Source organism: Podarcis cretensis, assembly GCF_951804945.1.
Source record: "Podarcis cretensis genome assembly, chromosome: 4".
Lineage (NCBI taxonomy): Eukaryota > Metazoa > Chordata > Lepidosauria > Squamata > Lacertidae > Podarcis > Podarcis cretensis.
In genome coordinates, this window is record NC_137173.1 from 76,681,423 (window position 1) to 76,708,527 (window position 27,105).

General features: G+C 41.6%; 1 protein-coding gene and 1 long non-coding RNA gene across 3 annotated transcripts in view; one reads left to right on the top strand and one right to left on the bottom strand.

The window, feature by feature from the left end:
- Positions 1 to 881: 881 nt before the first annotated feature.
- Positions 882 to 27,105, top strand: part of NPAS2 (neuronal PAS domain protein 2) — a 104,723-nt gene continuing 78,499 nt past the window's right edge. The window contains exon 1 of one of the 2 annotated variants that reach the window (XM_079972580.1): positions 882 to 2,365. Coding sequence is in view for 1 of the 2 variants with exons in the window: in XM_079972579.1 (XP_079828705.1) it covers positions 21,844 to 21,890 (47 nt within the window). In the remaining variant the exon portion in view is untranslated. Of the gene's footprint in view, positions 2,366 to 21,827; positions 21,891 to 27,105 lie in introns of those variants that run through there. The other variant, XM_079972579.1, reaches the window with a different exon arrangement.
- LOC307214365 overlaps positions 16,555 to 27,105 on the bottom strand; it is a 33,339-nt gene continuing 22,788 nt past the window's right edge. Inside the window, exons 2-4 of the long non-coding RNA XR_013837986.1 lie at positions 20,480 to 20,582; positions 17,989 to 18,101; positions 16,555 to 16,631 (exon numbers count right to left, since the gene is read on the bottom strand). This is a non-coding gene — a long non-coding RNA (uncharacterized lncRNA). The remainder of the gene's footprint in view (positions 16,632 to 17,988; positions 18,102 to 20,479; positions 20,583 to 27,105) is intronic.

The window sequence follows — 27,105 nt, forward strand, 5'->3', positions numbered from 1 at the left end:
AATTTAAGCCCATTGGATCCTGACCTCTGACCGTTGGAGGGGGTGTTGGGGGCGCATTACAGTGACCGTTTAAATTCATCTACACTTTTCAACAAGTGGTGGCATTTTAAAAAAAACACTTTGGTACTATTTCTACTGTATTCTATGTGATTATGTATAATCTTAAATTTGGGCCTTTGCATAATTATTTTGCATGTGCAAGTATTTTACATCACTGGAGAAGGAATTTTAAAAATTGATTTCCTGTCATTTCCTGTCTCAGATGAACTTCTTAAAAGTACTGTATTAAACACTGCCCAATAACAATGTTCTCCGGGTGGTTTATAATAAAAACAAAAAAATATCATCATCAACATAAGGATATAACATGACTGTGGAGAACAAAGATGAAATATTTGGTTTAAGAAGCTTAGGAGAGGTTGCATTCTGAAAGGAGCCTATGTGAGAAGCCATAGAAATGGGCAGTTAGAGAAGACTGCAATATATCTCTTCTCCCTGCTTCTTCACTCCTACACCTGTGCAAGAACAATTTCCTGTCTTGTGCGCCATTTCTCTCAAGCTAATCAAAGGCTTTTAGTAAAAATGAGATATCTGCAGGACATGGCTAATGAGAGATCATTTTAACGTCACAGCACAGTGGAAGCTTTAGAAGTGCACAGAGGAAAAACTTGCTTGTTGGGTTTGTGTGTGTGTTTTAATGAGTCCTTGCAAATCAATATGGTTTACATTTGTTACCAGGGGAAATGTCTTATAGCAAAAGTGGGGAACCTTTTGCATTCCCTTCTGGGAAACCTCTTAGGGGCCACATGGTAGTGGCAGACTAGGCTAGAACTGAGCAGTAAATTTTAGCTTTGTGTTGTAGAGTAGTTTCTATACATAATACCAATCCAGACAAGCAGGAGGTATCATCAGAGTTTGAGGACACATTCCAGCCAGGCAAAAAGACTTGAGGATGGGTGCAAAGTACAGCCTGTAATAGCTGTGTCCTGGGGAGGGTCTGGAGGGCCAGTAGAGAAGGCTAGAGGGCCGCATTTTGCCCCCAGGCTTGAGGCTCCCCATCACTGTCCTGTAATGTGAATCTACCACAAGCTTACCTTTACAGTGATGCAGTGCAATATGGGTGCTGGTGAGAGCCATATTTTATGGGACGTTCTGAGGAAAATACTTCACACAATGCCTAGTTAATTTTTGTAATTCACTGTCAGAAAATTGCAGTGATGGCAGGGATTAAGGCAAATCCATGACGAAGAGTTCCCTCAGTGGCTTGGTTATGATTAGCAAAATGTTCAGAGCCTCAGTATAGCTCCTGAATACCAGATTGGATGCACAGCAGGGTTACTGCTTTCATGTCCTTTTTTTGATGTTCTGGAAGCGCTGACTAGCCTTTGCATGAAACAGGGTGCTAACTAGATGGACCTTTATGTCTGAAGTTGCAGGGCTGTTTTTAATGCTGGGTGTCTGAGATAACTGGGTCACGAAACCCACATTAAGGATTTTTGAGAGTCCTGATATTAATGAAGACAGGTGAATAATAGGCTTATACCATCTTCCACTGAAAGGGATGGAACCAGTGCTATTTTTCTGGAAAAAGAGGTGCTGGAGCTCACCATGAACTTCTCTCTTGTTCTCTTAGAATGGCAATGGCACCTACCTGAGAGGTGTCGGAGCTGAGCTCAAAAAAAAAGCCGTGGATGGAACTTAACTTTGATTTGCTGTCATCAATGACCTCTTCAAAGTTACATTGCCAGTGTCAATGGGTTAAAAATGAAAAGGGGGGATTTTGATTGAACACCTTTGTCAGGCTGAGCTGTTTAACAGTGGAACAGTCTGCCTCAGAAGTTGGTGAACTCTTCTTCATTGGAGGCGTTTAACTAGAGGTTGGTTAGATATCTGTCAGGGCTGTCAATGTACTTTATTTACTGCAGTGGGTTGAACTGTGTGACCTTTACGGTCCTGACCAACTCCCATGGCCCCATCTGCAACTAAAGCAGCATTATACCACTTCAAACAGTCATGGCTCCCTGCAAAGCATTGTGGGAACTGTAGTTTGTTAAGGGTGCTGAGAGTTGTTAGGAGAGCTCCATTTCCCTCATGGAGCTACAATTCCCAGAATTCCCTGGGAACTAAAACCACTCCTGGCAACTCTCAGCACCCTTAACAAACTACAGATTCCAGGATACTTTGTGGGATGAATCCTGATACTGTATTAAATGTACAGTACAGATTGGGGGGCGGCGGCAGGGCTATGATTCTACTTAAAAGGCTCACTGCTTTATGAACATCATGTGAACAAGGGGGTGAAGACATCATCCCTCGGCCAAAAATCAAGATGAAATACAAATCAGTAAATACTTCAGGACAAATGGTGAGTTAACCGTAATTGACGACACCGATAATCTCTTTTTTATATTCATTTAAAAACTCCTTGGAGATCTAGGCAGGTTAAAACAATGAAGCCATTTTGAAATCCCTCACAGTATGTTTAGGTGGAAATACCACTGGGCAAAGGAAAGCGTCTTGCAATATGATATTGTGGCGGTAAAAAGCAGCATATGCAATGAGCATATGCTACTTTTAACTGCTGATTAATGCAGGGAATTCAGTGCAACAAGATGACCACATAAAAAAAAAAAGAATACTTTATATTCATGGAAGAGGATTCTGTCCATTTCTATTTTCCTTCATTTGTTCAGGCAGGGCAATTTTGTAAAGGTGGAACCACAAATTACCTCAGCAAATGGCATGTTTCAAAACCTGAGTTCACAGGCTTCCCAAATGCAAAGCCAGAGGAGGAAGAGGACATTTTAAAGCCTGAGGTGGAATAGAAAATGGCATTCCTTTCTTCACCTCAAGGCTTAATAACTCAGGCTGTAAAATGTATTAGGCCAGCCCTGGGGCAAGTGTTTGGGGCCCACATAAGGGAAGACTAAAGTGGTGGGTTTTTTTAAATATAAATTTTATTAGTATTTTCCACATAACAACAACACGAAGGCTAAAGTTTTAATTCCAGTACCCAAAATGAATTGTGAGAGCTTTCTAGAATTTCAGTTTGATACCATGTGTCTTCAATCTATGTGAACATAGCTACTTAATTAGAGTTGCTTTATAGATACCATTTTTGTAAACTGCTTTGAGATTTTATCCAGTCAAGAGGTATATAAATTTTATGAAATAATGAATATCTTTAAAACAAAACAAAACACTACCACAACAATGCCTCTTGCAGTGTAAGTATGCCATCTTCTGGCTGGTTTGTTTTTAAAATATATGTAGTCCTTATACATACACCTGTGTTTCCCCTTAGAGATTTTTTTTTATATCAAGTGATATATACATTTTATAAATCAGTCAGTTGAAGAATGCTGGTTGTATTATTATTACTGTTATTATTTAAATCTGTATACTGCCCTTCATCCGAAGTTCACAGCATAAAAATACAAAAACACAAAATACATAATAAAAACAAGAACAAAACCAACCAACCCCCCCTCTACAAACACATTTAAAAGGACATGTGCCTATATTTTTTATAAAAGCATAATTTAAATGCTAATTGTGTCAGGTTTTTTATTTCAAAAAATCACCAGGATTAAAAGCAGTCATTGACAGAGCAGGCTCAAGACATTTTGCTGTCTGAAGCAGAGCTCAAATGGTTGCCCATCACCGATAGCACCGTTCAGATTCTAGTTTCTGCCTTCATCTAGCCTCCCCTCGTGGTGCTGCCTAAAAATTGTAGTTACACCTTCTTGTGTGGCTGGGGAAGGATATGGATTTTAAAACATAAACTGGGTTCCTCTTTCTTTGTTTAAGTTTTTTTTATTATTATTTAAAAAAATTAAATCTCAGCAGCCAGGTGCCCAAGAAATTAATCTAACTTTTGGGGGTGTATCTGGAGCTCCCAAGTGTCTAACCATTTATTTATTTTAAAACATTTATATACCACCTTATAACTTTGTATTAAAGAGAAGTATACAAAATAGAAACATACAGCCCTCCCCAATAAATCAGTATAAAACAATAAAACAGCAATATATAAATCATGTTATCTATGTCCTTATTAATGAGCAAGTGCGAAGTTACTTGCTGGTCTCATTTAAATGCTGTTTACATTTTAACAACTTAAAACCAGTTTCCGTTTCATAATGGGAAAATGCCCAGGCAGCTTTTCCTTAAAATTGTGTGTATTTGTGAAAAGACACATTAAATTTTTCTCCTATCTTGCATGAGCATTGCTATGAACATTGCACGTATGTGGCTCAGTGTCTCATTCAACACACAAGCACAACAGAGTTTAGTTATACCCAGAAGATGTCACTGTTGTCCACAGAGCCCACTGTTATTACTGGATGTTTACATCTGTGCAATATGAGTTATCTTAAGCTGTGTGTCTGGTTTTCCAGTTGTTGCTTATTCAGTGAAGAAGATGGTGGAGTGGGAACAATTTTGTCTCCTTCATGGTATACAGTTGTAGTTGTTGGGGCTTTAGAGAACACTGATAATTGTCATGACATTGACCCTTGCAGTGTCAGCAAACTAGATATGTTAGTGGATTTGCAAGGTAGACAGCTTGCGTCTCACTATTTGAATGGCAAATCAATGGGGGGAATATTGCTGCAACATTTCAGACAGTTGCAGCAGCAAGGTACTTTGAAATGATCAGAGCTTCAGCATCATAGGCATAATATAGTAGCTAAGCAACAACTAAGAGCCAAAAGGATCCCAGTTCAAGTGTTACCCTTTCCTAGGCCCTGAAGCTGTTATTAGCTTTGGTGGAGCGAGGAGACGCAGTCATAGAAGCTGTACTACCAGCACCCAGCTAATAGCAGCTTCAGGATTTACCGGTACATCTGGGAAGGGCAAATAATTCTGCACTTCCTTTTTCAATGAACTTACTCATGCTCTTTGAACTTCAAGGTAGAAAAATCAAAGGCAGTGACAATGTCTCCCTGGAGTTCCTGACCTACTTTGTAGAAATCTGTTCTTGTCTTCAGCAGAAATGTGGAAACTATGTCAGAAGGATTTACTCAATATGTTATATATATATATATATATATATATATATATATATATATATATAAACATAAATGCAGAAATAAAAACAATGAAACATATATCATAACATATTTTCTTAGCTTCATTGGACTCCCTCACGTCTCCCGCTCCCACTTGCATCATTGTCAATTCTTACCCGCAATTTATCATCTTGTTTACATTCTTATATCCCATTCATTTAAAATATAATCTAATAATGCTCCCAAAGGTTTATGTTTTTTCCTCAATCTCACTTGTCATATATCATTTCCCAGAAAGCCTTCACTCTAGGGCAAGTCCACCAGAGGTGAAAGAATGTTCCTTCATTTTCTTTACATTTCCAACATTTATTATCAGACAAATGGTATATTTTGGCAAGTTTAACTGGGGTCATGTACCATTCTATATATCATTTTCATTACATTTTCCTTCAAAGCATTACATGCAGTGAAGTTCAACCCAATGGTCCACAACCTTTCCCAGTCCTCAAACATAATGTTGTGCCCAATGTCCTGTGCCCACTTTATCATAGCCGATTTAACCATTTCATCTTGTGTATTCCATTTTAACAGCAAGTTATACATTCTTGAAAGTACCTTAGTCTTAGGCTCTAACAGTTCTGTTTCCAACTTCGATTTCTCCACCTGGAACCCTAGCTTTTTGTCATTTTTAAAAACTTCTTTAATCTGAGCGTAGTGTAGCCAGTCTCGCACTTTATCCTTCATTTTCTCCAAACTCTGCAATTTCCAATTGTCTCCATCTTTTTCTAGTATTTCCCAATATTTTGGCCATTTGGCCTCCATATTGGGTCTTTTTCGGGCCTTAGCTTCCAGCGGTGAAAGCCACCTTGGAGTTTTATTTTCCAATAAGTCTTTATATTTTGTCCAGACATTAAACACTGCTTTTCTGACAATATGATTCTTAAAGGCCTTATTGATCTTAACCTTGTCATACCATAAGTATGCATGCCAACCAAAAGCATTGTTAAAACCTTCCAGATCCAGAACGTCAGTGTCCTCGAGAAGTAGCCAGTCTTTTAGCCAGCAGAAAGCTGCGGCCTCATAGTACAACTTTAGGTCTGGCAGGGCAAAGCCCCCTCTTTCTTTTGCATCAGTTAATATCTTAAACTTAATTCTGGGCTTTTTGCCCTGCCAGACAAACTTAGAGATGTCTCTCTGCCACTTCCGGAAGCACTCCGTCTTGTCCACAATCTGTAGTGTTTGAAACAAAAACAACATTTTTGGCAATAAAAGGTAAAGGTAAAGGTACCCCTGCCCGTACGGGCCAGTCTTGACAGACTCTGGGGTTGTGCGCCCATCTCACTTAAGAGGCCAGGGGCCAGCGCTGTCCGGAGACACTTCCGGGTCACGTGGCCAGCGTGACATCGCTGCTCTGGCGAGCCAGAGTCGCACACGGAAACGCCGTTTACCTTCCCGCTGGTAAGCGGTCCCTATTTATCTACTTGCACCCGGAGGTGCTTTCGAACTGCTAGGTTGGCAGGTGCTGGGACCGAGCAGCGGGAGCGCACCCCGCCGCAGGGATTCGAACCGCCGACCTTTCGATCGGCAAGCCCTAGGCGCTGAGGCTTTAACCCACAGCGCCACCTGCATTTTTGGCAATACATTCATCTTAATAGCAGCAATTCGGCCTAACAAAGAAAGTTTCAATTTTGTCCAACTGTCTAAGTCTCTTTTAATTTCAGACCAACATTTTTCATAGTTATCCTTAAAAAGACTCAGATTTTTTGCTGTTATGTTTACCCCTAGGTACTTTACTTTTTTAACCACAGTTAGTTCTGTCTCTCTCTGAAACCGTTCTGACTCTGTATCTGTCAATTTTTTTCCCAGCACCTTAGTTTTCTGTTTGTTTAATTTGAATCCCGCCACCCGACCAAAGTCTTGAATCAATTGTAACACTCTTTTCGTACTAGATTCTGGCTCCTGCAGGGTCAAAACTAGGTCATCTGCAAAAGCTTTAAGTTTGCATTGTTTCGCTCCGACCTGGATTCCTTCCACCAACCGGTCCCCTCTGATCATGTTCAAGAGCACCTCCAGAACCGAAATAAATAGCAGAGGGGAAATGGGGCAGCCTTGTCGTGTTCCTTTTTCAATTTTAAACTCTTCTGTAACCACATTGTTAACTATCAATTTAGCTTTTTGTTCTGAATATATTGCATCAATCCCATTCTCAAAACCCCGTCCCACTCCCATTTCTTTTAAATTTCCCTTCATAAATTTCCAAGAGATATTATCAAAGGCCTTCTTCGCATCTATAAAAATTAACACTGCTTTTGTATTTATGTCTGTTTGCAAAAGTTCCAAAATGTCAATGATATTCCTTGTGTTAGCAAACAAGTGTCTACCTGGGAGAAAGCCTGCCTGGTCTTTATGAATTACTTCATTTAATACTTTTTTGAGTCTATTTGCCAAAACGTCTGCAAATATTTTGTAATCCACATTTAAAAGGGAGATGGGACGATAGTTCTTAAGTTGTGTCTTTTCAGCTTCCGATTTTGGTATCAATGTGATAAAAGCTTCTTTCCACGATTCCGGCGCCTTCTTCCCCTCCATAATTTCATTGCTAACCTCCATCAGTGGTTGTATCAGATAGTCTTTTAATGTCTTGTAGTACTTGGAGGTCAGCCCATCTGGCCCTGGGGATTTGCCCAATTGCATGTTCTGAATGGCTTGTTCAATCTCTTGTCGTGTTATTTTGCAATTCAGGATTGATCTATTTTCTTGTGACAATTTTGTTAGTCCATTTTTTTCCAAAAATTGTTTAATCTCAACCTCATCTTACGGCCCTTGAGTATATAATCTTTTGAAATATCTCTGGAAGCACCTTCTGATCTCCACAGGGTTCTGAATATTTCTTCCTTCAATTTCTAAATTTGTAACTGTATTTAGTTTTTGTCTCCTCTTCAACTGCCAAGCTAGCAGTTTCCCACATTTATTTGCCGATTCAAAAGTTTTTTGTTTCATTAATTTAATCTTCCACTCTATTTCCTGGTTTATCAATTTAGAATATTGTGCTTGATGAAGTTTGATTTCTCTCAGGGTCGGCTGTGACTTCGGATTTGATCTTAACTTCTTCTCCAATTCTTTGATTTTCTCCAATATCTTATCTTTCCTCTCATTTTGTCTCCTTTTCTTTACAGCATTCTGTTGTATCAAGAACCCCCTCATTACAGCCTTACTTGCGTCCCAGATAGTTCTTTTTTCCACCGTAGTGTTCATGTTTATCTCAAAATAGTCCTTCAAGGCCTTTTGGGCCTTCTCAACAATCTCCTGATCTCTAAACAAATTGTCATTCATCTTCCATCTAAAGGAGCCGGTTGGTAGTAGTGTCATGTCCATCTTCGTTGCATTATGGTCGGAGGAGGTCTTTGGGCAGATTTCCACCTTTCTGACCTTGGGTGCCAGACCTCTAGTTATCCATATTTGGTCGATTCTTGTCCAAGTCAGCTGGGCTTCAGAGAAAAATGTTCCCTCTCTTCCCAAGGGGTTCTTCGTTCTCCAAATGTCAATTAAGTCCATATTGTCTGTCATTTCAAAAAAAAGTCTTTGGTAGTCTGCCGTCCTTTGTAACATTTTGGCTTTGTGACTTATCCATGTTAGTTGATACGACCCCGTTCATATCTCCCATCATAATGATGTTGTCATAGTCCAGATAATCCAGCATTGTCTCATGCAACTTCTTGTAAAATTCCGATTTCCCTTCATTTGGTGCATAAATTCCTAATAACAAAATCTTCTCTCCTTGATGTTGTATCTCAATTGCTAAAATTCTTCCATGTTCATCTTTAAATAAGAATTTGGGTGACAGGCTCTCTTTTGCATATATCACCACGCCTCTCTTCTTTACTCTGTCCAAAGATATAAATTCCTGGCCAAGTCTTTTGTTTATTAACACTTTTCTGTGGAGCCTAGTCACATGTGTTTCTTGTAAGCAAATAATATCCAATTGTTCCTTTTTTAATATGTGAAAAATTTTCCTCCTTTTTTCCGGGATGTTACAGCCATTTATATTCCAACTCAAGAGTTGCAGAGACATCCTGAATTAATCTGATTATTTTCCTGGGGGTGGTGTCTTGTTCACTGGATCTTCAGGTTCCGAGGGTGCAGGTACCGCTGGTGCTCCAGGCCCAAAGGGTAATTCAATTCCTTTTTGAAGGTCCTCTCCGTATGCAGTCAAAAATTTATCTCTGTCTTCCAATGTTCTGATTTTAACCTTCTTCCCTCTAAAAGTGAAAGATACTCCTTGGGGAAATTCCCACGTGAAGATAATTGAGTTGCTCCTCAACAATTTGGCCAGTTCAAGATAGTCAGATCTAAGATCCAACAGTTGTTTAGGGATGTCCTTGTAAAATTCAATTCTTCTGTCCGAAATGTCCAGTGACTTTCCGTAGTGTAGGCCCAAAATCTTATCCCTTTCCTCCTTTGATCTCAATGTTATCAAACAGTCTCTGGGCTTCTCTTTCTTTACAAGTCTTCCAAGCCTGAAGGCTGATACGATTTTAAAGTCCTTTTCCTCTAAATTCCAAAACTTGGAAAACTCTTTAGTCAGGAACTCAGCTAAGTTGCCTTCTTCCGCTTCTGGTATCGACCTTATCCTAAGGTTACTCTCCCGGTTCCGCAGTTCTATCATGGAGAGGTAGGTCTGGTGTTCACCTACTTGTTTGCTGAGTGGTCTTACCTCTTGTTCCAAATTTCCCAGTCTTTGGCTAGTATCCTCAGCCAATTTCCGATTTTCTGCCGTGGCCTCCGTCAGTTCTCCAATTGCTTGTACGTTCTGAGATACTTGTCCAGTTAATCTATTTAAACATTCTGTGTTTTGATCAATTTTAGCTGTTTGCTCATCAGCTTTCTTATCCAGAGATTCTACTCTCTTGTCCAAAGATTCCAGTTTTTCGTAGATTTTCTCTAAAATAGAAGCAGTTGCTCCTGAGGCCATATCTTCCAGTTGTAATTGCTCAGTTTCTCCCTCCCCTGCTTGTGGCCGAGAAGCAGCTTCTTCTTCTGAAGGCAGAGTAGGTACAGATGATCTGCGTGCCTGAGAGGCTGCGGTTAAAGTTGTTAAAGTTGTTTGTCTAGTTTTTGGTCCCTTTTTTCTTGCGCCACTCATTCCAGAGTTATCTAAAAGTCAAGGTCAAGCTGAGTTGTTCCCATGAGAAAACAACAGCCCAGATGGTAACAGTCAAACAGGAGGCCAGGAAAGGAAAGTAAAATAATGTCACTGCTGTAAATCCCGAATCCTCTAGGGGGAGCTTAAAATGTCTTTAGGGAAAAGATCAATTCTGGTAAAATTGCTAAAATCAAGTTTAAAGTCCAGGAACCTTCAATAGCAGGTTTTAAGCAGAGTTAGTATTAACAACCACATTGTTTCAAACAGTGCAAACTGGTATTTCAAATGATGCTTCAAAGTAGCAAGTCCAAACTCCCTCAGAATGTTGCAATTTTTAATTCAAAGTAACCAAATCTGCAGACTGACAGCTCAGTCACTCAGGCAGCTCCAGAACCTGGGTTTCTTACTCAAATTATATTTCCGATAGAAGAAAGGTATCACGATGCAAGTAAAGAGCATAAAATCAAATGCTTAAAGTCCTTATTTTGCTTACAAGAAAGTTCAGCGGTTGCTCAGATCGATTAGGTTAAAAATTCTTTCTTTGCCTCCACTCCTCCAGCTCTTTGCTTTGAAGTTCAGTGACAGCGGAAGACGGACTTCCTGTTTTACGTCGCTCCGCTTTCAGCCAAATTCAATAATTTTTAGTCTCAAATTTTGTAAAGTCCTCTTTACTCACGGATTGTTGCTTTTCCAAATCAGAAGTTTCAGGAAAAGAGGTCAGCGCTCACCGGCAGCAGCAGCGCGGCTTCACTCCGTAGCTTGCGAAACGACCCACAGCGCCGCTACCCCCTCCCCACTCCGGAGCCCCTTACGGGGTTCCTTCAACATTTCAGGGGTTGCTTCTGGTGCCTGCCGGGTCCCGAGACCACAGGCTTTTGCTGCCTGTGGGTTTCCGACGTGGGTCTCCGCTTCGCCGTAGCGGACGACCCGTTTCCCACGGAGCTTCCTCTTCACAGAAGGAAGAGGACCGCCATTGCCGTTCGCGCCGCCTCCGGAAGTCCCCAGGATTTACTCAATATGTTGTTAAGAATTTATTTCTCCTTTGAACATCGTGCATTCCAAGAGAAGTAATTTAACAGACATTCACACACACACTGAACAAAAAGTGAAGAAGAAGGAGAAGAAACTTTGCTTGAAGAATGGTACCTGTATGAAATGAAGAAGCTGTCAAATGGGTTAGCTAATGCTCTGTGAACTCTGGAATGCAGGCAGCTGAACAGAACAGTTCACAAAATGAATCCTGGCAGTTATGCTAACGGATAAATGTTGCAGTTTGCTTACTTAACCTCTAAAGCAGTGGTTCCCAAAGTTCTTGCCTCACAGACCGCTCTAAAATTGATGAGGGTCTGGGCGGCCCACAAGGATGCTTCTGCCTGCAATGCGCGATGCAAGGTGCTGTATATGAGTTTGTATTTTTAAAGATGTGCCATGGAGCACTTGAATTAAGCTCATGGACCACTGATGGTCCACGATCCACAGTGTGAGGGACAGGCAGGAGACCGAAGGGTAGGCAGAGGAGGCAGTGGGGCAGGCAGGGTGCCAAGCAACGTTTGAGGCAGGGGAAGAGGAAGAGTCTTAGCAGTCAGTGACGTGAGAGGAGGAGGAGGTGGGGAAAGAGTTGCAGGAAGGTGCAGAGGTGGATGAGTCAATCCCAGAGAGAGCCGGGCCATTAGAATTGCCCCAGTCCCTTCTCCCAGTGCCTCCAAAAACAATGAGTGGTTTAAAGTGATAGGAGCAGCTGGAAATGCAACACAGGAGAAGCTTCAGTTGCTTGTGTGCATTACATCAGAAGAGTGGGCTTAAATGTGCTGATGGAGGCATGGATGCACTGCTGCTCAAACTGTCCAGTTTGGAGCACAAGTCTGAAGAAAGAGATGTCTAGCTACGCAGCTAGTTAGCAGGTGCGATGCATGTAATTCCAGTAAACCTGGAAGCTTTTGCATGGTGCTCTTCTGCAAACCATGAAGCAAGACCATACTGGCTTGTGCTCACCTGACATTCTTACCTACCGGAAAGCTATGTGAGTGTTGGGCACAGAAGTTGTAAAAAGATTGATGCTGCACTACCACTGAGGATGTACTTTGTTTATTGATTATTGAATTTATACCCAGCCTTTTTTGCATGGAACTCAAGACTGTGTACATGCCAGCTACCTATAGCAACTTCTTATATTAAATGGCAACTGCCCACATCACTCTGATATTTTATGCAATGGGGAAACCCAGTGGTTACTTCCTATACTCATCTTGTCAACCCCAGGGAAAGGGCATTGCTGGCATAGGAAGCAGTTGCTTCATAAGCTCCTCTCACATGTAACAATTCCCAGGGTAGCAGTCATGTTTGACCACCACCGCAGCAAAAACATGCATCTGATGTAGTGGAACTTTGCCCACAAAGCCTTAGGCCCTAGTAAATTTGTTAGCCTTTAAGGTGCCACAATACCTTTTTTGTCCTCCCCCCACCCCATGGTATTCCAATTACATATGGTACCAGAGCGGACTAGAAAACAGCTGTGCCAAAACACCACCCATGTCATTGCTGAGGTAATGAAATAACCTGATCTCATGATCATATGAAAGAAGGAGAAAAGGAATGTCTTGATTCTACCTTCCATTTTCTGAGTTCTTTCAACATGGATGCTTCAGTCTGAATTCTCAGGTGCATGCAGTCATGCATAGCTCTGTAAATGTTCTTTTATGGCCACTTTGTTCTAATGTTGCACTAAACTATAATTGACTATGTTCTGACTTCCTTCTTTTTTAGTATCCAAGGAACAGTAAACTAATTTACACCTCATATTATCTGCACTGACATATTTCACTAGACAGGCAGATGGTGTCTCAGTTTTACATGCCTCATAAACTTTTAGAAAGTTCCTTTATAATCTTCTTGTACTGACTTTACTATGTTTATATATCATAGCAGGGGCCACAAGGGTCATCATGTCCAAAACCTTGCAGTGCAGGATTTCCCCCCCTCAAAGGGGCTTGAACCCATGACCCTGGGGTTAAGAGTCTCATGCTGTCCTGACTGAGCTATACTGCTATGCTGGAACTCTCAGGGCAGTGCACAGAAGCAGGTTGTATTCAATGAAGTCATTGCATGAGTGCAACAGGACGTCTGCTCTGTCTCCTTCCCTATGCACCCCACCTAATCTGCTCTGGGGATTCTCCCAACCCTCCGTTTGTTGCGATTAGGTTCCAGACTTATAGCAAAGCATCCAGAGAAGTGGCTGAAAAATAAAAAAAAACTTTTGAAACTAATCTCCTGTAATTATAAAACCATTTTGATTTTGCCTTTGTTTTTTTCCTTCAGCAAAAACTCGATTATTTTTTAGAGTTACATGAGCAGGCCCAGGCCACTCCCAGCTTTTGAGGCCAGCTTGGTGCCCACTAGGGCTACTAGATCATGGGGTGAAGTGGCAGCCAATTTTTAGTGTGGGTTTCATGTGACGATAACCATAAATTACTCAGAATTAAACTCCACAGGGATTGTTCCCTGATAAGCTGGTATAGGACTGTAGCTGAATTGGTTAATTTTGAAGGTGCCACAGATGACTGCTAGCAAGGGACATCATAAACCTCCAGACCTACGAGTCAGATTGTAAGACATGGATAACACTGTAAGAAAAACAACTAATTGGGGAAAGGAGAGGAAACATGAGCACTGAAAATGCAATCTTACTCTTTGCCATCACTGTAGAAACAGGATTGCTTTATATCTTTCTTTCAGTGGGCTCTGAGGGTAAGCAATTTGTGCACTAAGGAATGAACACATTATCTAGGTGCGTGTTTATTTCAGTGGGAGTTCTCTCTCCTTGACATTTAGCTTAATTTATTTCAAATGCCGTTGAGAAACCAGTCACAGATGTTTCCTTGTTAGAAGAAACAAAAGTACAAAACAGATTCTTTCTGTGCTGGGAAGCATCTTGTACACTACAGATATCTGAGAACTATAATGAGCCTTAAATTCAACTTTCCCCCTTGGTTTTATACCCAGGATTGAGTGGTTTGCATTTACTTTGGTCTGATGATTGATTTGGAAGAGAGGGTATTGTTACATGCCACCACCTCAATCTCCACAGCAGTGCGAAATTCCAGGGGTTACAGGTGCTTACCTAGGATTTGTGTTTCCTTATGGAAATGAGGCACAGCGGAGACTGTAGTGTCTTTTTGATATATGATTTATTTACACATATATACAACCTGTGTCTACAGTGGAGATTTTCCCAGCATTATACTCCAAGCGAGTCTCTTGCTTCTCCCATAGACCCAATGGCCTTAGATCCAAAACAAAAACTAGCCATGTTCTCTCTCTCCTTTTTCCAGCCTGTCACAGTTTTGCTAGCACATTACTGCCAACTGTCCCCCTAAAAAACTAACACTGGCCTTTTGTCTTGCTAACTGAAAACCAGGGTCTGGGGTAGAGCTTCACCCATCATTTGGCTGTTTGGCACTGCATCTCCCAGTGTCCCATCCACCTACCTTTTGTTAGATCAGCAACTCAGCCATTATCAAGTGATTATCTCATGAGGAAGCTGGCCTGTGCTATTTCTTGCTAGATCCAAGGATTTGGGGGTTTCCTTAAATTCTAATGCTTTACTGAATCCACAGATTTTGGGGAATCTTGAGTCCCTCCCAATCTCATAACAGCACATTTAAGATGCTACCGGCAAAGTGCTCATCAAGGCCACGACTAGATACAAATGAATCTTCGTATTTAACAAGTGGCTACAGGGATGGTAGCAAGTGGAGAGAGGATATTGCTTTCCTCTTCTTTCCTGTAGTCCTAAGGAAGGTCCTGATTCTGAATTTGCTATTTGCTTTGGGTGGAAATATGCCACTGGGACCAGTTTGATCCTCATTTGGATGGGCCTGGGCAATATATTGCTCTATTTTTCTTCTGCATAAACACACACAGAGAGAAAGGCTAGCTGTGCTGGGGAAACTGGGCTACACAAGGGGGTGGGTGGCAGAAGAGGCATGGACCTTCCTCCAACTTGGTTCAAGGGAGATGGAGGCCAGACTGTGCTATGCTTGAAGGAGAAGACAAACGCTTTCTCCCGGCATGGCCCATGCACATATGGCTTTCTTCTGAGGAGGCATGAAGGAAACAGGTTCACTAGGAGTTAGAAACTTTCCAGTTATACATCTCTGACCTTTGTTTGACCTAGACCCTCAACTTGACTTGCGGCTTTCCACCCCCAAGAGGCAAAAGTGTATATTCCTGTCATTCCTTAACCTTTGTTTCACCCAGACCCCAGCCTGCCTACCTTCCTGGGGGACAAGAGTGTGTCTTGCTATGATTGCTTGACCTTTGTTTTACCTCTGCCTTATCTGTCAACTCAGGTAACTGCCATTGTCTCGGATTTGAGAGGCACCTCTGCGTAATATAAATGTCATGCAGTTTTAGGTGTTCATGCACAAGCTCCACACCCAGTGCCTTCATGCATGCTCTCCCCACACAGCAGCTCCCTGATCTTTCTGTGTTGTGCAGGGAAGATCTGTAGTCTACTTGTGATATAGCATGGAAGATTCTTGCTATACCCTTTTAAGAGTTAGCAGCAGCTACACTGATTCCTTTGTATTTTTGGTGTTTTCCATTGAATTGGCATGAGATTTTCCAACATGGACTAGCTAAGTACAGTGGTACCTCGGGTTAAGTACTTAATTCGTTCCGGAGGTCCGTACTTAACCTGAAACTGTTCTTAATCTGAAGCACCACTTTAGCTAATGGGGCCCCCTGCTGTCGCCGTGCCACCGCCACCCGATTTCTGTTCTCATCCTGAAGCAAAGTTCTTAACCTGAAGCACTATTTCTGGGTTAGCGGAGTCTGTAACCTGAAGCGTATGTAACCTGAAGCATATGTAACCCGAGGTACCACTGTATTGGGGAAGATGAGATTGGGAGTCCCTGTTATATAAGCAACTTTAATAGCTGTACAGACACAGCCCAACAGCTATCTAAATTAAATAAATATTTCCAGTCTGTCCATTTCACTGCCGAGCCTCTCTTCCCCTTCCTTGTGACCTGTCTATACATTGTATTTCAGATTATACATCACATGCAGAATTGTGCCTCCATTGCAAAGCAACTGAAAAGGAATTAAAACTAATGGGAGAAATAAAACACATAGGATTTAATTCATTTTTGCTTTTCTGTATATTTTCAATATAAACAACAGATGATCTCAAAGTTTTGTTAAAAAACAAAAACAAATCACATTCCTATCTTGTGCTATCACTGCAACAGTTGTCAGGATTGGGACAAGCACACACCCCAAGACACATGCTACATTTTAGTTATGGACAGCCCCACTTACTTGCAACCAGAAAGTGCTTTCATAAGGCGTTTAATCAATTGTCAGTCTTTATGTAGAAATTCAGAAAGGAAGAATGAATTGGTTTTTCATGTGATTGGCTCGCTCTGCTTCTTATGTAGGTGAACTCTGATTTCTAAAGATCTCCTGCAACGTAACTTTGAGGGAGAAGAATTAAGTCTTCAGTCAGCTCCCATTGCTATGGATGTATAAATATATTCTGCAGCTGTGACATTTACAGCACTTTGAAAACATTGTTTGTTCCGTAGGTTGTTCTCAAACTCCTGCCCGCCCCCTTCTCTAGCCAACAGTTTCAACAGCTCTGTAGCATGGATGATTTAAGACAAGGGGAAGATTGCTCTCCCTCACTGATCCATTATGTCTGCTTTCCCCTTACTCCCAGCATGTGTCTGACAGTGAAGCAAGGCTTCCATCTCCATCATATTTCTCACTTCAGGCTGATGGAAAGCAATCTTACCCAGATTGCAGTAACATAAAAGCTGAGAGTTGCGATGGACAACACTTTAGCAATTAAATAGGAATATACTTACAGCACCAACTGCTACAGTTGATTCCCCCCTCCAACAAAATGCCATTCTCCTAATGCTTTCTGTCACTAAATCTAAATGTAACCAATCCATGGATGAAATGAAATCTCAATTTTTCAGGGAAAGTGACTAGTAGCGGTCAGCTCCCGAAAAGTAGGTCACTAGGTCACTAACATAAACCTGAAGTGAAAGAACATTCCTGACCTGCTGTATTGGGCAGAGGGTGGGAAGGAAGATGGATATTCAGAGCACTCTTAAAATACAGTATGCGCTTTGAAATTCCATGGCATTTTTATCTCAAAGTGTAAGTAATAAAAGATAAAAAAAAAACCAATTCCTGAGTAGAATATTTTAGGGGCTGAAATATCTTTACTTAACAGTCATGAGGGAAAACTTACTTCCGAATTGATTTCATGCTACTGTGGTTACCATAGCAGCAGAAAGCATTTAATTAAAAAAAAAAGGGGGGGGATTTCACTGCCAAAATGTTACAGAAGTTCCTGGACCCTCTTGCCTTTCAAGAGCATACTTACCTCCATTTTTTTCTTATTTAATGGATGCAGTTCCCATTTTCACAGCATGGACTCACACATATATGGGTACCTATCATGCCTTTCTCTTGGAGAATTTGGAGGATTTTGTTTTTGTTTTGTTGTTTTACATTGGCAATGTACCTATTTTTATGTTCTTGGTGTACATTTAGTTTTAGTATACATGTGGCCTGTTGTTTATACTGAAACTGACTGTCCTGATTAATTTAGCTGATTCAAGTCTAGCCAAAGCGTTTAATGTCTTAAATCACAAGTGGTCAGCAGATACCATGGTAGTCTCTTCCATCATTCCAGATTTGCTGTAAGTTATCGTTACTTGTTCAATGCTAAGGGAAAGCCAGTTTTCATCTGCTCGGAAAACAGTTCCTTTACCATTACTTCATGTGTTATTGGCTGCAGTCCTAAGCATACTTAACTTACAAGTGTCTGATTGAGCACGTCTGTTAAAGGAAACAAATGTCAGAGGCTAGTAGCTAATTCTGGTTTTCCTTTTCCCAACATTTTTGTGACATACAAAAACAGGGAGACACTGAAAAAAAAGGTAAGTACCAAGTAAATTTTTGTTGGTTCAGATTAAACCTTGACTATATTCTTACTCAAGAGCTGGATTTTGCAACTTTGCTTGCATCCTAAAACTCTTAAAAGGGTGGATCTTGTGACTCGGTGCAATAATTAGGCCCAAATCAGTGTCATTGTGCTTTGCCCATTTTTCAAGGTTCTACAGTGTCCCCTATCTTGATGCAAAACCAGGGCAAATTAAAGTCCATAGCTAGCAATGTGTTGTGGGCATACCTAGAACATTTATTGTAGTGTTGCTATGAAGAGACGGTAGAGAAATTAAGCCTCTACTTCTGGTGCTTCTCTTTAAAATAATACAGTTATAAAGATTTCCTTAGATATTATTAACATAGTTCATATTTCTTAATAAACATATCTAATTATTTCTAGCTTGGCATGGAGTATTCTAGCAAATACAAGCCAACAAACCAACACAATCTATTTATATATTACAATGGATGACAGAAATAGGAGATTATCACCATTTAATAGTTATTTTCTTGGCGATTCTTAATGAACACTAGAGAAGGGACTTTCAGCATTCACTAGTCTGTCTACAATACTTAATTGTTTATAATTACACTAATATAATAGCTCTAGACAGATCATTCATTCACTGATTTAGGGTAAGCAAGCCAACTTCTAATGTTTTTTGATTCTAATTTTCCCACCCTGTAAATTATAGACTAACTACATTTCTAGGTTCACACATTAATTCTGCCCCCAACACCACCATTAGCATTGTGTCCAAGCCCAGCCACACAGAACTCAATGCAGAGGCTCACTTGCTAACACCCAGAACATGATCCCAAACCACCGAACACCTTTAACTTTGCTCGGTCTGGAATGAGCAGGTGTTCTTGCAGATACAACAGGGGAAGTAAGCACTGGTTCACACTCAGAACCCCCCATGGGGTTCAGAGGAGTACAGGCTCTGGGTGTACGTTAATGCCTAATTATGGGCCTCTACCAGTTGCTAGGACGCGAGTGGCACTGCGGTCTAAACTACAGAGCCTAGGACTTGCCAATCAGAAGGTCGGCGGTTTGAATCCCCGCGACGGGGTGAGCTCCTGTTGCTCGGTCCCAGCTCCTGCCAACCTAGCAGTTCGAAAGCACATCAAAGTGCAAGTAGATAAATAGGTACCACTCTGGCGGGAAGGTAAATGGCGTTTCTGTGTGCTGCTCTGGTTCGCCAGAAGCGGCTTAGTCATGCTGGCCACATGACCCGAAAGCTGTACGCCAGCTCCCTCAGCCAATAAAGCGAGATGAGCGCTGCAACCCCAGAGTCGGCCACGACTGGACCTAATGGTCAGGGGTCCCTTTACCTTACCATTTGCTAGTGTTAATACAAGCATATGCCTCTATTTAGTCATTCATTAGACCTGGCATGTACAAAGTCGTCTTAATCAACTTGCCATTTGAATTTACTGGGAATAAACCACCTCTTTCAGCTGCCTCAGGAAATCCATCAGACTGCTCAACCAGACCTGCATTGTTCTACTTGTCATGACTCAGTACCTATTCCTACTGTCATTCAATGTCTCTTCCTTCTGGCTTTATCCTCCATGCAATCCTCTTTTGTATGGGGTGCCTCTGAGAAACCATTTTGTTCAGCCTATTGAGTTGTTTTCCAGGAGGCTGCTTGATGCTTCTCTCAGGTCTGCTAAACCTCAGTAGATGCCCATGGCAGTGGACCTCTCCAAACCTAGCTAGCTTGCCTTCCTTGCTTCTTCTTGCCTATTATTTTGCATCTTAGTCATGTTTGTTGTTTCCCGCTGAATAACCACGAGGCATGAGTTGTGTCTGTTCTCTTAAGGAGAAGGGTTTTCTTTTATTTTTGAACCATATTAGGAGAGTTCTAAGGAATTCAGGTTGTTGCTTGTTGCAACGCACATGATTGCAGGACTCGAGGGTAACCTAAGGTGTACAGTGGTACCTCAGGTTAAGTACTTAATTCGTTCCGGAGGTCTGTTCTTAACCTGAAACTGTTCTTAACCTGAAGCACCACTTTAGCTAATGGGGCCTCCTGCTGCTGCCACACCACCGGAGCATGATTTCTGTTCTCATCCTGAAGCAAAGTTCTTAACCTGAGGTACTATTTCTGGGTTAGCAGAGTCTGTAACCTGAAGCGTATGTAACCTGAGGTACCACTGTACCAATCTTCAGCCACCTCATCATGGCCTTTCTGTTGGATGCTTATAGGCACATCACTATTGGACATTAAGGGAGACTGCCCTCCAAAGGATTCAAGCCCATCCAGGGACGGTTGTGGGCAGGCTTCTTGCATTGCAGGGGGTTGGACTAGATGACCCTCGGGGTCCCTTCCAACTTTATGGTTCTGTGAGTTACCTGTGTATAAGCTTGCCTTAGCTGGCTCTCTTGTTATTGCATAACATTTCATTTCGTGCTTGAAGTGGCAAAGCCATTTTCCTTGTTGACAACCATTTTGGCACTGCGAACAAACAAGCAAACAATAAATATTATATTTAATGCTAATTCAAGTAGCTGTGTATAGGCACACTACGAGAGCTGCTGTGGTGTGCAATTATCTCCTGATTAAAAATGCCCCGCAAATCCATGTTTCAGCGGGGTTATGAGCATGTGTAAACAGGGATACAGGCAGACCTGTTAATATCCCTCACTTCTATTTAGGGACACTTGGTTTAGTGTACATAGAGCCTGATGGAATGCACGGCATGGAATCATTTTTTTGGATTAGAATTATAAAACAATATGTTTAACATATGAAAGGCTAGAAATCTGAAATGAAGGTTTTGCCATGTGGGGCATTGATTTTTAAGTCGGCAGTGACAGCTTTTATCCTACAGAAACATTTTTTTTAAAAAAAAAATTTAATCCCATGAAAAGTTGAAAATAGCTTCGTACAATACTTGTGTGCGTCTCGCTAAGATGGAGCTTTTCATCCTTGACCTACTTCTGCTTCCTGCACAATATACCTAATGAGTAATAATGACTTCAGAAAGGGCAGCTCTAGAGAAAAAGCTGAAGTAATGCCTTAAGATGGTGCCTATGAAAACATCAAACAGCATATTTTAAGTGAGCCAAATAAAAGAATCTGGATGGCTTTTTTTTTAAGGTTTAATATTACGAAAGCACTGGAGTGCTAACATCGAAACTTCCTTTTGCAATAGTTAATGGAGGCTGCTGTTACCATTTTTGTTAGATGCTAGGGAAATTTCCAGTTTCTTATTAATTTTGGATTGGATTGATTGTGTTGCTGTCCCACCTTTTCCTCCAAGGAACTCAAGGTGATGTACATTTGACTCCCACAACAACTCTGCGAGGTGGGTTAGGCTGCGGGACACCCAGTGAGCTTCAAGGCTGAGTAGAGATTTGAACCCTAGTCCAGCACCCCAACCATGATTACATCACACTGGCTCTCAAATGAAGAACTGTTTCATTTATTTGATGCATTTACTGTATATCCTTCCTTTCTTTAACAGACTTCAGGGCAACTTGGGGTCCAGGAAGTCTCCCATCCGGGCACTGACCAGCTTAGCTCCCTCTCTCTCATTTTAACCCTTCCCTTCTCCCCCTTTATTGCAGTTCATCCACCTTATTACATTTTGCTCTTGAGCTCCTCTTCCCATGAAGATCTTCTATGCGGTGATTATGGATAAGAATAGGGATACTCCTCACCCAGTTCTCCTTTCTTACATTTTGACCTCTTCACAAGGAAAGAAGAGGAACAAATGTATTGGGAAGAGAGAATGGTGATTTTCCTGATTCCTTTGAAACAGTAAGTTTTAATCCCCACCCCTTGAACGTTTCTAAGGAGAAATAATCACCTCAGAAGACATTTGAAGTATACACAACATGCTTCCATTATTTCATGTGCAAGGGTTGTTGTTTTAAAACATGTGAAGGTCCTCACTAGATGCTTGCAAGAAAACATGTTTCCTCATTACATTTAAATGTGTTGCTATTTAAGGGGGAGGGAGAATTAATGAGCAACACAGGAATAAGTGACAAAATCCTGCATAGAAATGGAGCTTTCCTGAGTCTCCAGAATGCATGCCTGCACCTTTCATAGGTGCCTAATCTCCTAATTACAGAAAACCACCCTAGTATTTCATGTGCATACAATAGTTATGACTCACATATCCAAGAATAAAAGTAACACCCATGCCTGTTGTTCAAAAGACATCATGATTATTAATAAACCATCCTTTCTATGGCAACTGTAACTGTACCTCATCATTTGAAAAAGAGGGCTCATTAAAAGTCATATAGAGCTAGAGAAGGAGGAGTAGTCAATGTGGTGCCCTCCTCCAGATATTGCCGGACTCCAGCTCCCATAAGTCTTAGATAGCATAGTCAATGATCAGGGATGATGGGAGCTGTAGGACCAGCTACATTGGCAAAGAAAAAGCGTTTTATATGCTTTGTATATGCATTATAACACTGTGGCACCAGGTGGCGCTGTGGAGTTCTGTTTTTGCCAACCCGATTTCTCATGCAACGTTTACAATGCATTTAACTGAAATGCTTCTTTGAGGTGTCTAGATCCAGCTTCATAGACTACCCTTCACCCCAGGGTCCCAGCATGCAAATACATAAAATTAGAACCAAAACTGAACAAGAATATTAAAGCAAGCCAATGTCCATTCCATGTAGAAGTTTCTTAGATTAGAACCCATCTGCTTTATTTATGTGACTGGCTTGGCGGGAAGTTGTGATCTTAAACCCATACCCTCTGAATTGTGACTAAACTGAGGCATTCTCAGTGCTTTCTGAAAATTCATTTATTTTCTGAGGTCTCTGCTGGCTGTTTTTACCAGTTGGCTTGTTTTTAACTGTTGATCTAGCAGCTGCAGTTTTATCCTGAATTATAATGTTGTTGTGCTTATGTTGTTGTGCACCGTCTTGTTGATGTGCTTGAAAGGCAGCATATAACTATTTTTAATTAGCCTGCAAATTTTGCAGCAAAGCCCAAGCTAGAATTTTCTCAGCTCGGTTCCCTTTCTATAGAACTAGCTTTCCTTGCAGCTGGCTTGGAAACGCTTTAATCTGTGCAGAGTTAAAATTGTCAAAGATGACTACGTGCATCACACAGTACAACAAAGTAAGGCAGCGCTGCAAGGGAACTTGCCTCTAGGCTGTGTCTCCAGAAGGCACGGAGACAATAGGGTGGAAATAAATTCCCTGAACCGAGTACAGTATTAAAAGAGATGCATTTACACTGGGGACATCTTTCAAACTGAGAGCCACAGAGAAATTTCCAAGCACATGAGACTCTGCAAAGCCAGTTCTAAGTATTTAGACATCTGGAAAAAGAGCAGGAATCAATGCCCCTGCTAATGTCTGGGCCTGCCGTTTAGTGCTACCTGTACCATGTATTAAGGCACTCTTCTTCCAAAGCAAAGGAAGCAATCTGCAGCGTGCACATTCACGTCCGAGGATATAAGCATTAAAAACAAGATTAATCTTCTTTTCAGGATCAAGCAGAGGAGAATGCTAGTGATATTTCTTCTTTATGACAAATATATCTTCCGTAATAGCCCAGGGAATACTTCTAAGCTGCTGGCAAAATAAATTGCTTCTCATCTAAAGTTTCCTTTCATTTAATATATCTCAGTGTGAAAATCCCTTTGATTCCAATTGGCATCACTTGGGGTGAGCTGTAGAGAGAATGGAGCCCTTTCAGAATTAATAAGAGCAGGGCTTTTGACTTCTGTTAGCAAGCAGGAATAGATTATTTTGTTCAGGATCTTGTGTTGGTGAGCTGCTGCCAATCAGAGCAGTAAAGGTAAAGGGTAAAGGGACCCCTGACCATTAGGTCCAGTCGCAGACGACTCTGGGGTTGAGGCGCTCATCTCGCTTTATTGGCCAAGGGAGCCGGCGTACAGCTTCCGGGTCATGTGGCCAGCATGACTAAGCCACTTCTGGCGAACCAGAGCAGCACACAGAAATGCCGTTTACCTTCCCGCCGGAGCAGTACCTATTTATCTACTTGCACTTTGTGCTTTCGAACTGCTAGGTTGGCAGGAGCAGGGACCGAGCAACAGGAGCTCACCATATTGCGGAGATTCGAACTGCCAACCTTCTGATTGGCAAGCCCTGGACTCTGTGATTTAACCCACAGCGCCACCTGCGTCCCAGAGCGGTAGACAACATGTATGTATTTGTTTAGAAAGCTTTATGGGCTGCTGAATCAGAAAACTGGCTAATAGAACTATCAATATTACACAGATAAAATCAGCAGAACTGTAAAAAAAAAAATCAAGTATACATAAAATGATTATCAATAAACCTCAGTAAAACTTTTTGAAACAATCGCGGATAACAAAATTACATGTCTGGGTTGGGTTCGTGAAATAAAAATGGTATCTAAAACATTATAGGCTCTGTCCTCCTTTTCCTGGGTTCCCAATCCTCATGGCAGGTAGAACATGCAAGGCATCCCATTCTTACCCAACAGGTAAACCTCAGAAGGAAGGGTTCCACTCAGAAGGAAGGGTTCCACATTTCCACTTGTCCCACCACTTTCTCCTGGGGAAACCTGCTCTTTATTGCTGAAACGATCCATTGGGTTTTCTGCAGATTTGACATTTGCTCCGATTCAGTAGTGCAGCATTGGAGTCCACGGCATCCTGTATCCCAACTCTGTGCCTTGCTAAGAGGGTTCTGCCTGGAGTTCTGGCTCTACTCTTCTGCTTCCCAAAGATCCTTACCGGAAAAACCCAAGCCTTGTAGGGCAGCAAAACAGCCTGCCCCCTCCACTGTTTTCCTGTGGATTTCCTGCTGAAATCCTAAACCTCCCCCGCCACCATCAATGGTAACCATGGGGACTCCCTGCTTGGTCCACTGGAAGAGAATCTCTTGCCCTGATGATGTTTTTTATTGATAGGTTAATGACTTGCTTCCAGCAACTTTTGCCATTATTTGCAACTTCTGGCCGGGCATCTTCCCTTCTTCAATACTCCAAATATTATCTAAATTCTACAGTTTATTCATTTCTAACATTCACTAACTCTAGCAGTTATACGTGCCCTTGCACCCCCAAGCTCAATTATCCCAGATCTGTAACATTATATTCATAATATTCATGGACATCTCCTTATTCAGCATATCCTATTTACTGTAATTCACGAAGAGGGAGACAATTAGCTCAGTTCCATGCACTACTGGACCACGAGAAGCTAATTTCTATAATCTGTGCATACCATGGGCATGCTTTGCGTAAAATTTGCAAGGAAGCAGGCTGCGGAAAACAGTAGTCTGTGGGTTCCTTCTGTTTTAATGCAGAATTTGCTTTTATATGAAAAGAAGTCGGCATGTGTTACAAAATAGAGTCGAATACAAGTATTCGTGGGTTAAAATAAGCAATGCTGTGGGACTGTGGCATCTGCTCAGTTATATTCTGTGAATTTGCAGTCCCCTTAAACAAGGAAGATCCCTTCTGAAGCCACAGTGCACATGAACAAATTATATGAATTAAGACTGTGCTCCTAAACACTTCCTGTAGGGGGTAAGCTGAACTGGATGCAAAGCTGCACTGAACTCATTAATGTACGTGCACAGGAATGTGCTCCCAAATGCTTTTGTTCTCAAGTTAATTTAAACCAAGGCTGATTGCTACGTGTGCGGAGCAAATAACAGTATGATTTTAGTCCACCCCACTAAAAGAGCATAAGAAATACTTTGGGGCAGTCTGCTGAGTATGTATAGCATTGCATCTGACAAGTGGGTTAATTGAAATGAAGGCAAATGTGACCCTCCTCTACAATTGGTCCTTCGGGCATCAAGTTTAATGTTACTATTACTGTGTTCAGAAACGTTCTGTGGGAAAGCATAGTGACGAGCTAAACTTAGTTCTTCACTGCAGAAACACAGAATGATGTGGATTAAACATGACTCAAACTCGCCGCGAGAAATCTCCGCTCGGAAATTCTTGTAGCTCTTGCAAATATTTCTGAAGGATTATAACAACATAAACTTTCCGGCATAGAGAAACGTGAAAGTACCACAACACAACACTTCAATGTGCACAATCAAATCACATGCATTAGGGTCAACCTGCCACTAGTGTTGCCATAGGGCAGAATCTTGCAGACCATATTTTATGTTGCAGAGCGAATTCTGCAGACGCTTTACGGTGCAGATTCTAGAGCTGATTGTCAGCGGTTGCAAAGCGCAGCTACGTCTCTACCAGTCAGTCCCACGCTTGATGCGCAACATCGGGTGTGGGCAGGTGAGCGTGGCTTGGTTTGGCCGAAGTTGCCTTACGGACTTAATGGAGAGATCTGGTACAGAACCAAGGTAGGGATTGCTATGTTCTGCCTTCACTGCCAGAGGCAGCATGCCTCTCAGTACCAGTTGCAAGTGGACAGGTGCACTTATGTCCTGTTCGAAGGTTTCCTAGAAGCGTTCAGTTGGCTACTGTCAGAAGAGGATGCTGAATTAGATAGGCCATTGTACTCATGCAGCAGGGCTCTTATTTCTTAGGAAAACTTGAAGCATCTGATCTTTTCAAATTCTGCGCTGATCCACGCCTCCCAGACTGTGTGTATTTTATATAGAGCAACCATGTCACAGAAAGCAAGAAAAAAAGGAAATCTGGCGATCAGACCTGATCAGAGTCCTGTAGTTTAGTTGTTGCTACTACTCTCCTTTGCCTCTGCAATATCCTCTAGATTACATGCTCAGCAGGCATGAGTCACTGCCTGTAACACTCAAGCTAAAAACTAGCTGCAATAATGATTTAATCCAGTCATAAAAGACAGTAAATGCTCTGTGCCCTAGCAAAGAACTACTGAATGCCTTAAAAGAAATGCCTTTTCTCCCCCCCCCCCCACCTTATTCCTTGCAGTTCTACATCACAGCAGTTGTACCAAGTGAGCTAAACTGATACAATCTCTTGGAATTAAATCAGCAGGTCAGAGTATGTTCTCTTCATTTTCACGAATAGAAACACATTTGAGTTCTGCTATGGATGGAAAAGCTGTAGTCCG